At 38.8% G+C, this 14837-nt stretch overlaps 2 protein-coding genes across 3 annotated transcripts; one reads left to right on the forward strand and one right to left on the reverse strand.

Moving 5' to 3' along the window:
- Positions 1 to 5923: 5923 nt before the first annotated feature.
- Positions 5924 to 8247, forward strand: LOC115978664 (glycosyltransferase family 92 protein RCOM_0530710). The gene has a single exon (XM_031100500.1). It carries the CDS (start codon positions 6220 to 6222, stop codon positions 8035 to 8037), a length of 1818 nt encoding a protein of 605 aa, XP_030956360.1. The 5' UTR covers positions 5924 to 6219; the 3' UTR covers positions 8038 to 8247.
- Positions 8248 to 8319: 72 nt separating this feature from the next.
- Positions 8320 to 14322, reverse strand: LOC115978665 (protein COFACTOR ASSEMBLY OF COMPLEX C SUBUNIT B CCB4, chloroplastic). 2 transcript variants are annotated; one of them, XM_031100502.1, is made up of 9 exons: positions 13958 to 14322; positions 12303 to 12402; positions 12106 to 12179; positions 11442 to 11626; positions 11248 to 11318; positions 11068 to 11151; positions 10253 to 10409; positions 8598 to 8631; positions 8333 to 8515 (listed from the first exon to the last, which is right to left on the reverse strand). In XM_031100502.1, the coding sequence occupies exons 1-7, from the start codon at positions 14269 to 14271 to the stop codon at positions 10326 to 10328; spliced, it is 912 nt and encodes a 303-aa protein (XP_030956362.1). In that variant the 5' UTR covers positions 14272 to 14322; the 3' UTR covers positions 8333 to 8515; positions 8598 to 8631; positions 10253 to 10325. The 2 variants fall into 2 exon arrangements, with proteins under 2 accessions (XP_030956361.1, XP_030956362.1); XM_031100501.1 differs by having other exon boundaries at positions 8320 to 8631.
- Positions 14323 to 14837: the final 515 nt, after the last annotated feature.

The raw sequence follows: 14837 nt of genomic DNA on the forward strand, positions 1-14837 counted from the left end.
GTTCAGGTGGTGACAAATAAGGCTAGGATCGACGCCCGGGGCGTCGTAGGCGTCCCATGCGAACACGTCGACATTTTCTCTAAGAAATCTGACCAGTTCCTCCTTTTCTTGAGAGTGCAATTCAGAGCTGACCAGGAAGAACTTCTCCGGGTCGTCGTTGACAGCGATTTTATCTAAACTTTCACACCTTATCTCCTCGGCCAATCCGTCGTCTTGCTCTGCCGAGGCGGCTGATTGCTATAAACTATCGGGGGCCGAGGTCTCGGCAGGGGGCCGGTGTAAGACGGCGGCCACCATACACTGCCTGGATACGGCCTGATCTCCTCGGATCTCTTCTACTTGTCCTTTGGATGGGTATTTCACTTTCTGATGAAGTGTGGAGGTTACGGCTTCCAGGGAATGGATCCATGGCCTGGCGACTATCGCGGTGTAGGGTGAGTAAGCGTCGACGACGATAAAATTCACCTCCACCACCTCCGCCCCAGTCTGTACGGGTAGTCGGATTTGTCCTTTCGGCGTAACCATTCTTCCCTCGAAGCTGAGAAGGGGGGAGTCATAAACTGCCAAATCTTCTGGCTTCAGGTTCAGCCCCTTGTATAGATCAGGGTACATTATCTCTACTGCACTTCCCGAATCCACCAATACCCTTTTCATGTCAAAGCCCCCAATCCTCAGAATGACCACCAAGGCATCATCGTGAGGTTGAATAGTTCCTCTCTTATCCTCATCCGAGAACCCCAGTATTAAAGAGCTTCCCTTTTTTGTCCTTTTGTGTTCTCTTTGCCTGCTCCCGGAGGGGAGCCGATCAACAGCTAACACCCTGGGGATGGGTGGTCTCGTTCTTCCTGGTGCGGTGAGGATGACATTTATCGTCCCGGTGGGTGGTCTTAAGGTCACGTCCTTTCGAGGCTCTTGTGTTGCTTGGCTGGTGTGGCCACTCGACGGGTGCAGTAGGTGACGTAACTTTCCTTCTCGGACCAACTGATCTAGATGATTCCACAGATTCCTGCAGTCCTTAGTAGTGTGCCCATGGTCTTGGTGATAGTGGCAGTACAGGTTCTGGTTACGTTTGGAAGAGTCTCTAGCCATCTTTCCCGGCCACCTGAAATAGGGCTCATCTCTTACTTTCTCCAGTACCTGTTGTACGGGCTCTCTGAATATGGCATTCACTGTTTGCGGGTTACTCTGCCCGGCCTGTCGCGAAAAATCTCTTCTCGGCTGACCAGGGTTGTGCCGTTCCGACCTGAAATCATTTGCTTTGGGGTGGATAACCTTCTCCTTTCCCTTCCCTTGCAGCTGATCTTCCTCCACTCTTTTGTACTTGTCTATCCTATCCCTCAACTGATCAACGTTGGCGACCGGTTTACCAGTGAGGGATTTCCTTAAGCCATGGTCGGTGGGGAGGCCGCTTTTGAATGTGCTGATAGCGACAGCATCATGGTTATCATCCAGGTCATTATATACTTCCCAGTATCTATCGGAGTATGCTTTCAGAGTCTCTCCCTCGTGCATGGACAAGGACAATAGCGAACCGAGGGGCCTGGGGACTCTGGTGTTGGTGATAAAGCGGGAGCAGAAATCCCGAGTGAGCTGCTTGTAAGAGCTTACGGAATTTGTCTTCAGGCCGTTGAACCACCTCATCGCCATTGATCCCAAGCTGGACGGGAAGATTTTACACATGAAGGCTTCGTTTTGCGAGTAGATCGCCATCTTTTGGTTAAATTGGCTCACATGCTCTACCGGGTCTGATCGACCGCTATAGATGGCGAATGCTGGTTGGTTGAACCGTCGAGGCAGCTTAGCCCCTTCAATTCTATTCGTGAAGGGGGACCTTGAAACCTGATCCAACGCCTTCTTCATGGCGTCGTTTCCCGAACCCTTGCTAGATGTGCTCTCATACTTCCGCACAGGGCGTGGTTCCTTTTCGTAGGTAAAGGTTTCACTTAGGGGGGTCCTTGACCTCTGTCTGTAACTCGCATCCTCCGCATTAGAAGATTCGCCTGAGTAAGAGGGAGATCGTCTTCACCGCACGCGCCGTAACTCCCTTTTTAGGTCATCTATCTCTCGCTGCATGGCCTGGTGACTATTTCGCCTCTGAGACACGTGACTTCCTATCTGAGTGTGACTCTGGCTGGTCCGGGTAGTATGCATACTTCCCTCTTGGTTTCCCCTGGGGCCTGGGTTGACGGGGTTATTTTGCCTCTGGGACTCGGCGGGTTGTGTCCGTTGGGAATTAGCCTGGTGAGGATCCTCCTGGTGCGGAGCCAGTTCTGCCATGCTCGACCGTTGCACTAGCTGATGCTTTAGTTCTTCCCACAGACGGCGCCAATTGTAGTTGCACGATTTTTCCTGGCCCAAGTTCTATTGATCAGGCCCTAGTCCAAAGCGCAACCCACAATAAATATTTGTAGAGGATGGGTCAAAGAACTTAGCTTCAGTGAGCCTATGCGGTTTGATACATGGACAACATTGTTGCAGAAATCCCAAGCATCAGAATTGATCTCTCACGTATATTTCTGTTTCTTTAGTTTCTCATACCGTATTTTCTCGTCCTTTTCTTTGAGGGACTCCACTACATTATATAGTTCCTCTCCTCTCATCTCAACCTTATATTTGTTGATCATCCAAGTATCTACTTGAGTACCTGTCCCATCAGACGCCACCATCTCTCCCTTTGTGAGTTGCAGAGGCCAAGGCGGTACTGTTCAGGGGTCATTTCCTCATTAATGCGGCCAAGGGGGTGGTTGAGGCGCAATTAATGTGGTGGCAGCTCCCCATGAGATATTTCGGATTTTATTCATTTTATATGTTGGGAGGATGAACTGAAGTGGCTGGGAGAGCTCCTCTTCTGGGTTTCGTGATGTCCGAGGAGGAATTACTCCTCGGACAGGCTCCCTTGGCGTTTATTGGGGTTGAGTAATGTTTCATACGTGGTTTTTCTTTGGACTGGAAGCTCCTCGGACGGGCCTGAATTTGGTTTTTGGCCCATTATTTCTGGGCCGGGCCCCACAAAACCATTTTAGGAAAGTTTTATCATTATTTTTATGAAAAATATAAAAAACCGTCCAAAAAAAAAAAATCTTTTTTTTTCCTATAAAAAGTTTCTCAAAATATTTTATAAACCAATGCCCTTTTGTTTGGGAGTTTATGATAGAATGAAATGGAATGGAATAGAATGATTATAACGGAATGGAAATGAATGAAATGTATTCAAGTAAGGGAAAAGAATGGAAATGAATGAAATTAAGTAATCTTGATTGGATGTTTTAAAATAAATTAATGAAAATGAATAGAATATAATCTTGTTTGGGAGTAATATAGAGGGAATGGAATGAAATCATTTTATGACAATATTACTATTAGACATTTATTTTAAAATAAGAAGTTGAATATATAGGGGTATTTTGGGAGTTCTAATAAAAAATTTATTAAATCTAATTTCATTCATTTTTATTCCTCCTAATTTCGGGAGAATAAAAATTTGAGGTTTTAAGAGAATTAAGAAGAATAAGTGTTCCCTCCTATTCATTCTATTTACTCTTACTTAAACTCTCAAACTAGATAATGAACTTTTCATTAGTCCATTTTTTTCATTAAAATTTCCAAACAATGGAAGAGAAGAATATTCTAAAATTACTCTTTTCATTCATTTCCATTCCTTGGCTATTCCATTCTCTCCTCTCAAACGAGGGCTTAAAGTATTCGTCAACTTTTTTCTATATTAAAATCATTGGGCCCATAACTGCAAATTAAAAAAGAAAAAGAAAAAAAGAGTATTAAATGGCTACATTGACCAACTATGAAGCACGTAACATTCGGGTTTTTTCTCAAAGGAAAACCATATGGATGAATGATTGAAAGATGCAACTAATGATAAAAAATTGGTGGTCTTTTTTTATCATGAAGAGAACATGTTGACAGTAAACTAGACACCTTAAAAAGAGTGTTAATTAAAAATAAATAAATAAAAACAGACACCTTAAAAAGAAACGGAGACAGCTTAATGAGTGCTTTACACGGTATTCGTTTGGAAAAATACTGCTTGCCCTATCCTGTACTCCAATTCCTATGCCATTGCCAGCTATAATATGCACCGAAATCAAACTTGCTCAATTAGACAGCAATACATGCCCATGATTTGTGTGGAAAAGAGATTGTATTAGGCAGACTGCTATCTTTACCCTAATCAACAATCATATTGATTATCATGTCATTTTGTAACTTCATTCAACTTTGTTTATTTGTTAGGATTTTTAATACGTGCAAAATTTTGAGCGTACGTTGGTAAATAGTGTCCTTTGAACGTACAAAAATATGTGAATTGTGTAAGTCGTAGTGTTTGTCAAATATGCAATTTTTAAGAAATATTGTGAACATTGAACATGTGAAAGATTGAAGATTTCATAAATTTTTTCCCTATCAATTATATGAGATTCACATGAACGAACTTTTGGTGGTCATATAGATTTTAAGCGGCTTAAAAGGATTTTTGTTATTTTAGTTGAAGGAAGTTCACTAAGGGTCCAAATTGCAACAATTTAAGAAAAATAAGATTTGTATTACTGTAATTAAAGTTTTAAAATTTAATTTGAAGTAGAGATCATACTTTGGCCTAAATAAGTTGCAGTTCAGTTCGTTTTGGTCAGTTCATAATACTCCAAACAATATACCTAATTTTGTCTAACAAAAAAATATTACCGGCAGTAGAGAGCTAAAGGCACCTTACCATGCCAAACCATGTACTTTACCACTTAATTACCACAGCAAAAAAATGGCACACCAAAAAAGAAAAAGAAAAAAGAAAGTAAACTACAATCAACACCCCCGCCAAACCTCATTTTATTGGATAAAATAAACATTCATGGTAAGTTTATGCGACACTTAATGGAAAATATGAACAAAGAGGCTACAGATACAAACTAAATAGAACTTTAGGATGTAAAATCCAAACATCTCCAAACTTCAAGGAGTAAAATCCAAATTCTGAAACTTCAAGGTATAAAATCTAAACACTCTCAAACTTTAAGAGTGTAAGTTACAATTTAGCCAAAAAAAGAAAAAGACATGAAACTAACATTTCTAGGAAGTAAAATGGCACGCTAAAAAAAGAAAGTTAATAGATGATCTAAAGGCATTGGTTTATGAAATACTTTCAAAAACTTTTTATGAAAAAAGATAAAAGTAATTGATTTTTGAGAAATGTCAAAAATTTCCTTAAGGGCATTAGTTTAAGAACTATTTTTATAAACATTTTATGGAAAAATAAGAAAGTAATTAATTTTATTAACAGTTTTTTATATTTCGCATGAAAATTGTGACAAAATTTTTCTAATATGATTTATTAACAATTACCTAAAAGCACTTGTGAACATGACCTATTGACCCTTGATTTTTTAAGTAATTTTTTTTGTAATGGTATCAAAACTTTCCTAAAACGATATCGCCATCAAATGAAGCAAGAGCATCCTTTAATTGACCCAAATAAACAAAGACAAGCAAGGAACATTTTCACCAAGTATATGAGCAATTGACTTGCAAAGATATTGACTGCCGGCCTTAACAAGCCCCACTTTAATAAATCTACAAAAAGAGTTAAATCCCCACTTTAACCCATAAAAGCTAATAAAGCAAAAGAACAAAAAAGAAGGAAAGAAATAATGAACCATTAAATACAAAGAAACCCAATTAAATTCGTGTCATCGATCATTGCCACAAAGAAATAAAAATAGAGTAATAGACAAAATGAGAAATCAATATTCAATACACCCCCAATCCCAAATGTGAACTTTCATTGTAAGCCAATTAAAAACATAGGCTAGTTAGTAGTAGTATTAAAAAAAAGGTCATGACTCATGACAAGCGTCATAATCACAGCCCACTTTATTATATTCCCTTATAGTCGAAAATAAAGGCAAAAACAAAAACAAAATTAATGAGAGCAAGAACAACGTCAAAGTTATATACACCGCCACCTCATTCCAACTTCTTTATCACTAGAACAGTAGCTGTATTGCTTCTATTCGTTCCGACTTATTAGACTCTCTCAAACTTCATAAATAAGCTCTTTAAAACTAATAAAATCCCTGGCGGCCCTTAAAAAAGTGAAAATCCAAAAACCCCATTAAACGCGTGCTCTCTCTGCGACACATTTATCAAACCAAACAAACACAAAACACTGTGTCGGCACCACATAATCAGATCTCATCTCTTTTGCTTTCAATGGATTCTTCTTCTTCTTCTTCTTCGGAGCAAAGAAGGAAAAGAAAGAGAGTGGGAAGGCCGTACTACTACTTTTATTCACAAGCGCACTACTTCTCGCTTAGATCTTTCGTTCTTTGCTTGTCCTTTTTGGTCTTCTTGCTATTCTTGTCCTCCGATCGTTTCCTGCTCGGTCCGGCGTCGTTTCATCCTGTTCTCAAAGCCTCCACTTTGCTCTCTTCAACTACTACTTCTTCTTCTTCAATTCTTGATTCTTTCAACAGCAACAACAACCGGTTCTTGCCAATCCTAGTAAACGACCGCGTTTTGTTCCCCGACCATGTGCTGCTAATAGTTTCCAATCAAATTGTTCAAGCTCAAGACTTGGACTGCGTTTACTACAGCAAATTCAACGGCTCTGATGATGAAGTGGTTAAAGCTCGGCCGGCTCTGTCTGCTGAGCAATACGGTGCGTTTCGCTCGATCGTGAGGTGTCCGGTTCCCGAGGCGAATTATTCGGGCGTTGTGGATTTGAGGAGGCGAGTTGGTGACGTGGCGGAGTCTGATTGGTCCTTGAGGGTGAAAAGCAATCAGAGTAGTCAGACGGTGTATTCGTGGGAGAAGGTGGTTTATGAGGCGGTTTTGGATGGGGACACGGCGGTTTTGTTCGTTAAGGGGCTGAATCTCAAGCCGCATAGAAGATCCGACCCGACCCGTTTCAGCTGCCATTTCGGGTTTGGCAATTGGGGCGGTGAAAATGAAGGGTTTGTGCTGACGACCGAGGCGGTCACGGCGGCTCAAGAGGTGGTTAGGTGTTTGTTGCCGCGTAGTATAAAGAACATGCCTGAGAGAGCTCAGGGAATTAGGGTTACCGTTAGTCGTTATAGTAGTAGAGCTCGAGTTCATGAGCAGCCTATTGGTTCTGTGGCTAAGATTTATGGTCCAAAGGCTGAGGAGGTGAGGAGAGATAAGAGGAAGTATGAGCTTTGTGTGTGCACAATGGTGTGGAACCAAGCTCAGGCGCTAAGGGAGTGGATTAAGTACCATGCTTGGCTCGGAGTTGAGAGGTGGTTTATCTATGATAACAATAGTGATGATGGGATTGAGGATGTGATTAAGGAACTCGAGTTTTACAATGTTAGTAGGCAGAGTTGGCCGTGGATTAAGGCGCAAGAGGCGGGTTTTTCGCATTGTGCTTTGAAAGCAAGGGATGAATGCAATTGGGTTGGATTCTTTGATGTTGATGAATTCTTTTACTTCCCGTATGGCTTTCGGCATTTGAAAGGAAAGGGTCTTCCGGGTCATAATTATCTCAAGTCTATGGTCGCTAATTTTTCATCTTCGAAGACAATTGCAGAGATCAGAACGGAGTGTCATAGTTTTGGGCCATCCGGGTTGAGTTCACCTCCAGAGCAGGGGGTAACTGTTGGGTACACTTGCCGGCTGCAGAGTGCTGAGCGGCACAAATCTATTGTGCGTCCGGATTTGCTCGACAGTTCTCTTCTTAATGTGGTGCATCACTTTCTGCTTAGGGAAGGGTTTAGGCACCTGAATGTGATTGAAAGGAGGGCTGTTATAAACCACTACAAATACCAGGTGTGGGATACCTTTAAAGCCAAGTTTTACAGAAGGGTTGCCACCTATGTTGTTGACTGGCAGAAGGATCAGAATAAAGGGTCAAAAGATAGAGCACCTGGGTTAGGGACTGAGGCCATTGAACCTCCAAACTGGCGGCTACGCTTCTGCGAGGTTTGGGATACTGGCCTGAGGGACTTTGTTCTGGCATATTTGGCTGACCCTGTAACTGGGTCACTGCCTTGGCAGAGGACTCTGCTGTGACAAATACAAGTCGGGTACTTGCAGCTTAGGGCATATACAACAGATATGAGCAGCTACTGATTCTTTTCATTGTTTTTACTTTTTGGCCTTTTCATAGCTTAATTTTTTCTATTGTTTTTGTTTTTTATACATGTCATGAATCATTATAGGGATCACATACAGTTGTAAATTTGTGACGACATAAAATGAAAGTTTATCAATTTTTGCTTCTATACTTGTGGAATGATTTATAAAAATTTATTTCTCCTTTTCTTTGTTCCATGTTAAGGCTAGAGTTTTAGATTTAAAAAAAAGGTAGGACAACTTGTCATTCCACTGATGAAGAACTTAAGAAATAAATGCAGTGTGTTTAATCTGCCACATGTTCTTTACATTAGATAATACAATATGCAATAGGTTTCTAAAGCAGGTACCTAGGAAATGGAAAAATGAATGGACTAGTTTTGCAGCTCAAGACATTGAAGAGCACGATCATAACCTTTACAAAAATACAAGCTATGGTGAGCAGGTGAGGTACGAAATTTGAACACACTCTGGAATGAATCTGATGTGCCTCTTACCACTCTAGTTTGCAAGTTGTTGCATTAAGGTTCGCTGGAAGTGGAAGATAGGCATAAATTCAAGTCAGTTTAACCATTTACATCCATAACATGGCAAAACAAAACATGCATGCAGTCAGTTTAACCATATTCATATATATATATACATATTTTTTTTTTTTGCTGATGTGTCACGTGGGTGTCTAGGACTCTTAAAGCACTAGACTAATTTTCCTGGATGTGAGTAGTTCCCCGGTCCCACACACACTAGGTACTTATTCACAGGGAAGAATCCTTTGGGGGTAGCCCAAAGGTATTGGCTAGGAAACTTGAACCCAAGTATTTAGGAATGTCATGAGAGTTGGAAATCACTAGGCCAACCACTTGAGGTTAACCATATTCATATATAACATTGGCAAACAAAACATGCATGCATAAAAGGGAAACATGAGAAAGTTCAGTGCACCAAGGAGGGGCGCGGGGGGGAGGGAAAGAGGGCGGGGGTTAGTTATTCAATAATTCAACACCTAACAACATGTTTGAGTTCCTTTTTTAAATTGTCTAAGTACATTTGTTAGAAAGGAAATGCAAAAGTTTAGAAGGAATAGATTAACTACGCAAGTTATTCCCCTCTTTAAAGTGAGATTACTGCTTGCAAAATCTACAACAGGAAAATAAAGTATAGCACCTCACCTCAAAAAATTTTCAAAGCAAGTTATTCCTGCTTTAAAGTAAGACTGATGCTTGCAAAATCTAAAAAAGAAAAATAAAGCACAACACACCTCAAACTTTTGTGTGTGTGAGAGAGAGGTTGTGATCCAGCATACATTGAAGTGATTTCAAAGGGAAGTATATGGTAATAATCTGAACAAGAATTTTTATGCTTTTAACTACTGGATAGGTGGAGTACAAGTACAGCTTGTGATGGCAAACAATTGAAATGAGGCCACAATTAACTTAATTTGGAAGACACTAAAGAGTCTTTTTTTCCCTACTTTGGTAAGAATCTATTTATATCTGCTACACTAGCAGTGAAGATAACCCATTCAATAAGCCAAGAATAGAAAGCATTCTTAAAAATTTCAACAACTATGGGTTTTTTTGTGTGTGGAGAATTTCACATATTCAGAAGAGTTCTAATGATTTGACCAACAGCTTGGGTATTTGACATTAGATTAAGTCTTTGTTTTGCCACTGATGTTCCATGCTAGCTAGGTTGCTATAGGTACAGCTAGCTAGGTTGCTATAGGTACATCTAGACATGGAGGCAGGAGCAAGGGAAAGGAGGGAGTCAAATATATATAAGTGGCTAACTTTTGATTCTCTAAAAAAAAAAAAGGGGCGAACTTTCAGATTATAATGGAATTTTCAAATGTTAGACCTCCTTTTCAAATGTATTGCATAGACTAATTTATATTGGAATTTAAAATTTTGATATCAAAGAGGTCTTTTCATAGAAGAAAAAGTACCGGTTTAATCTTCTTCATTTTGGTTTTTATCTTCTAATTTTTTGTGTTTGCCCAAGCAGAAATTCATAATCACAGGAAAAACTATCTCATGAAAGTACAGGACAAGATGCACTGTATCAAACTTTGCACCCCCTTTCTTAAAGTAATCAATTGAAACATCAACTACAAAATTTGCTTAAATGCAGCAAAACAAGAATGAAAAATTACCTTGCTTAAAAGGCCACACAAATGTTATACGCACATGATATTGATAAGCTTTAACTCGGTAGTTCTTTCAAAGTCAATCTTGGACGGCCAATGGGAGGCTATTCAAGTTCTTTGCAAGCGTAGCATCCAGCTTCTCTCCAATTAACGTAATCCATGCCTGTCATCATATAAATATTTACTCCAATCACTACCAAAGACAAAATAATAATAATAATAATAATAATAATAATAATAATAATAATAAATAAAATCCTGTTCACAAAATTGATTCCAGTGTGTTAACAAGTTTGATCAACTGACGTAATGAAGTTATCTGATTCCAAAGTTCTTTTTCAGAAAAGATTAGCAACATGCGTAATCACATTTATGAAAGACAAAAAGCAGGTTCCATTAGCTTGTTGATTCATGTCTCCTCTATCAAAAGGACTGAAAATGATTTAAGATTAAAAAAATTACGAGTATGAATGGACTTGCCACTCTTGAAATAGGGATAGAGCCTATATAGATCACAATGATGTGTCACTGTGCAGACAAGCATGTAAAAGTGACCAAAATATGCAAGTTCTAGAAAAAAAGTTTGATAAAGACCCCAAGATCACTTGATTTCAGCCAAGTGATAACTCATAATACAAATATGAACATCAAGGCTTTATGGTAAGAGGAATGTCAGGGCTACCTCAATTCTTTATTGAGAATATTTTTAGTCAAAAGTCTAAAGGAATGGAATGATAATAACACTTGCGATTTGTCATGCCAAGTATCTTAAGACAAACAGATACACGGAGGTTAAAATTTGCAAGCTAACAGAGAAACACCTGGTCAGAACTCGTGAAACCCCTGATTGTGTCACCACCAATTATTGCAATTCCTTTCTCTCCAAGCGGTTGCAGAATTACTGCCTAGCAAAGTGAGACTTGTAATAGTGAAACTTTGAAATGAACCTTTCTAAAGCTTGTGGTTGCACAGCACAATCAACCTGAGTACATGCAGGATACCTGTGTATTTGAAGGCAGAAATGGCAGCTCAGACTTCCCAGGATAAAGAGATAGGTTGGCCAAGTAGCTCTCTGCAAAATTAGGTGCAAATGGGTGGTTTTAAGATCATATGTTTTGGTGGAAATCTTGCAATAATTATGTCACGTTCTATATACTTGAAACCTCCAATGAATAATATGAAGTTAATAACTTACGAGTTCCAGATTTTATAACACCCTGACAGAGTGATCCTTGCATTAGTTTATTGGCATCCACAGCCACAGCTTCACCATCACCAAACGAAGATTTGGCTGCACAACCAATTTGAAGGATACAACAGCCATCATAAACAACAATTAGAGACCTGCAGCATGTCACATTTGACATAGACTCCCATACCCTGTGGAATAAGCAATGAAAAGCACATGTTAAACAGGCTGAATAGTTTCTCTACCTGCAAATCATGAGAAATTTTCTTTGATAACAGCAAGACATCATTATCCTGTAGATTGGCTCACTATTAAATATCTCTTTATTCATTAGGAAACCATGCCATTATTTGAAAGAAACAGGGATTTGGGGCTAGTGGCTTTTAATTAAAATATCACAAGTGAGACATCCAATTCGCATTTTAAGTCCCTATCTTTTGAAAATTAGCACTGTAGAGAATAAAATTGGCTGTATGGTATCTGTTGTCTTCTCTCAGTTGATAAGATGATATAAAAGAGAAGTAGCTGTTATTCTGTAACAAAAAAATGGTTATGAATTTTACAAGTGAGCACAAACCAATAGAGTAAAAAAAAAAAATGATAAAGCAGATTATTAGAGAATAAATATCGTCGTTGAACATTGTAGAAAATGTGAAATAATGTGTATTACCACAGTAACTCAGAAACCACAGAATCAGGGAGATTAGAACATATTCTCTGACATTCAACCCCTTGAGGACTTACCTGAAATCAGAACAAAACTATTAAAAGCAAACTCTGATATAATCGATTGAAAATTAGATCTAGTGAGCCAATCAGCTAAATGAGAGAGAAATTTGGGTTGAAAAGCAGGTGTGAAGCCCTCACCACAGATATAGATTTTGGTCGGATTGACAGCCATACCAGACCAGTTAGGATGTTAGTGACTGCCAAACCAAGTGTCAAAAGATCAGATCTTGACTGTGAACTGCATAATAGATCTCACGTGAATATGAGGACATAATAATAAAGAAAATGATTAGATTTTAGTCTAAACGTGCTTGAGAAAAATGTAAGCCAGCAAATCAGAGCAAGACAACTTTGAGGAAGTTCTATCTTCTATAAAAGTAAAATAAGCATAATTTATTTGATGTATAGTCTTCTTCAAAAAATAAGAAGCAATATGTCCCAGCTTGATTTCAATTCTGAATGTGTCAGGGCTTTGAATCTTTGTTAGCCACAAGCATGCTATGTAACCCAACTTTATGCCCACTACACAGAGTCACATGCATGTGCACACACAGACTTAGCTAGAAGGCATTACCCACAAACTGAACAGAGATATCCCAAGTGTTCCTGCAGCTATAAGGCGTTTTTATGAAAAGCAAAACCACCAAAGGTTGTATTGACTTTGAGGATAATCATGCTTGCTTGTAACTATTAACATGGGTCACTCTTTATGATCAGTGAACACAAACACATCTCTTCATGAAGCAAATGAAGCGGCAAGCATTGTCTTAAATTTTTGTACACAGTTGATCCCAAGCCTAGAAGGAGCATTGGGGTAGGTTGAGAGAGCTAGTGTAAAATTTTCACTTTTTTACAAGTTCTCTATCTTGAATTGGAACATACTTGAATCCCAGTTAATGCAAGCAAGTTTCTGAAAAGTACACACTAAACATGCTATGAAACTGAACACTATGACTGTGACACAGAGTCACGTGCACACGCACAAACTCATCAAGAAGGCATTACTTGCAAACGGAACAAAGATATCCAACAGCTCTAGGATGTTTTTATGGAAAGTACAACCACCAAACATTGTATTGAACCTTAGAATCATAAAAGCTAGTTTGTAAATATTAACATAGGCAATTCATTATTCAAAGAAATCACACAAATACATCTCTTCATGAAGCAAAAGGAGCGGCAAGCACAAGCTTTATGCTACGATAAGCACACATTCTGGTTTGTTCGGTACCCCAACGAAGATCCAAATGTACACTATCCACCACTTGCAATCTCCATCTAATAAAAAAAATAAAAAAATAAAAGAATGCCAACGCAACACAAGTGCAAATAAATTGATTTTGGCGAGGTTTTTAGGTTCCGAATAGCACTAACCAAAATTTCTCAATAAAATCAATTCATATAGCCAAATTGTCTCGACCCAAGAAAAGCACCAGTCACATCTGCGATTTTGGGTGCTTATACGCGAAAGAACCAGTCAAGTTACAATTCGACACATGTTCGCTTAATACACACTCATATGAGTTAATCCAATCCAAACAATCCAGGCTATTATCACACAAATAAACCTATATTAAATTAAATCGACATTCCATTGCACATGCACAACCACATTAACACAGCAATTCCATCAAGTGATTCAATTAAAAGAAAATTCAGCTAGAGAATCAAGCAAATAACTACTCGACCTAAACAATGCCTAAGAAAATGTTCAAAACAACAAGCCAAGCACAAATTCAATGAATGCTGAAATTTTTTTCAAAAATTTGATATCTGAGACTGAGAGCAATTACCTGCTAGCATCAGCAACAGGAGCAATGCCCGAAACGGTGCGGTTTAACAGAACAGCCAAGAGCGAGACTCCACCGACGTAAATCGGCAAGCTCCGAACGACGTCGTCGTTGTTGGAGACCCAATCGGCGACCCAATCCCTCTTTGGCTTTGGTCCTCTGTAACCTCGCTCTGAATTTGAAGAAGAAGAAGAAGAAGAAGAAGAGGAAGCCCTAGAAATGAAGAAGCGCGGGAAAGAGGAGCCAATACGGCGACGTATTGGGCGTTTGGGTGGGTTCCATGGAATGTGACTATGGAGGAGACTTCCCGCTTCCATCGAAACGAAATATTAATGTGCGTGCGCGTTTGCCGTTTTTGTTAGTTTCTTTTTCATTTTTGCAAAGGGAAAAAATAGGCTAAATGACATATTATATTTTCTAATTTTACTTAAAATTTAATTTAATCCTACAAATTTTAATTTATTTATTTTGAAGAATTTCTCTTTAAATTAAGTTGGGGAGAAACTTTATCCTAAATTTTTTTGCACCCAAGACAAGATAAGTATGGATTTAGGCTGCCTCGTCTTGCAGATATTTACAAAAATATCCTTTATTCTATTTATATTTCCGAATACCTTATTCTCACTAACTTATATTATTAAGTATTAAAATATTTGGATATTAAGACTCTTTTTTTTTCTTGTCTTTTTAAATACTTTTGGTTTATATTATTGAGTTTTTTTAGTAAAAATTAGTTTTATTTGATGAGATTAATTTAATTGTAATTTTTTAAAGTATAATTTTAGATTATTGTAACAAATGTGGAAGGAGATGGGCATGTGGAGTAGGGATGGGATAGCTTGAATTGACATGCAAGCAAAATTGAGCAACAATCCTGTGAGAT

This window comes from Quercus lobata, chromosome 3 (assembly GCF_001633185.2).
Source record: "Quercus lobata isolate SW786 chromosome 3, ValleyOak3.0 Primary Assembly, whole genome shotgun sequence".
Taxonomy (NCBI): Eukaryota; Viridiplantae; Streptophyta; class Magnoliopsida; order Fagales; family Fagaceae; genus Quercus; species Quercus lobata.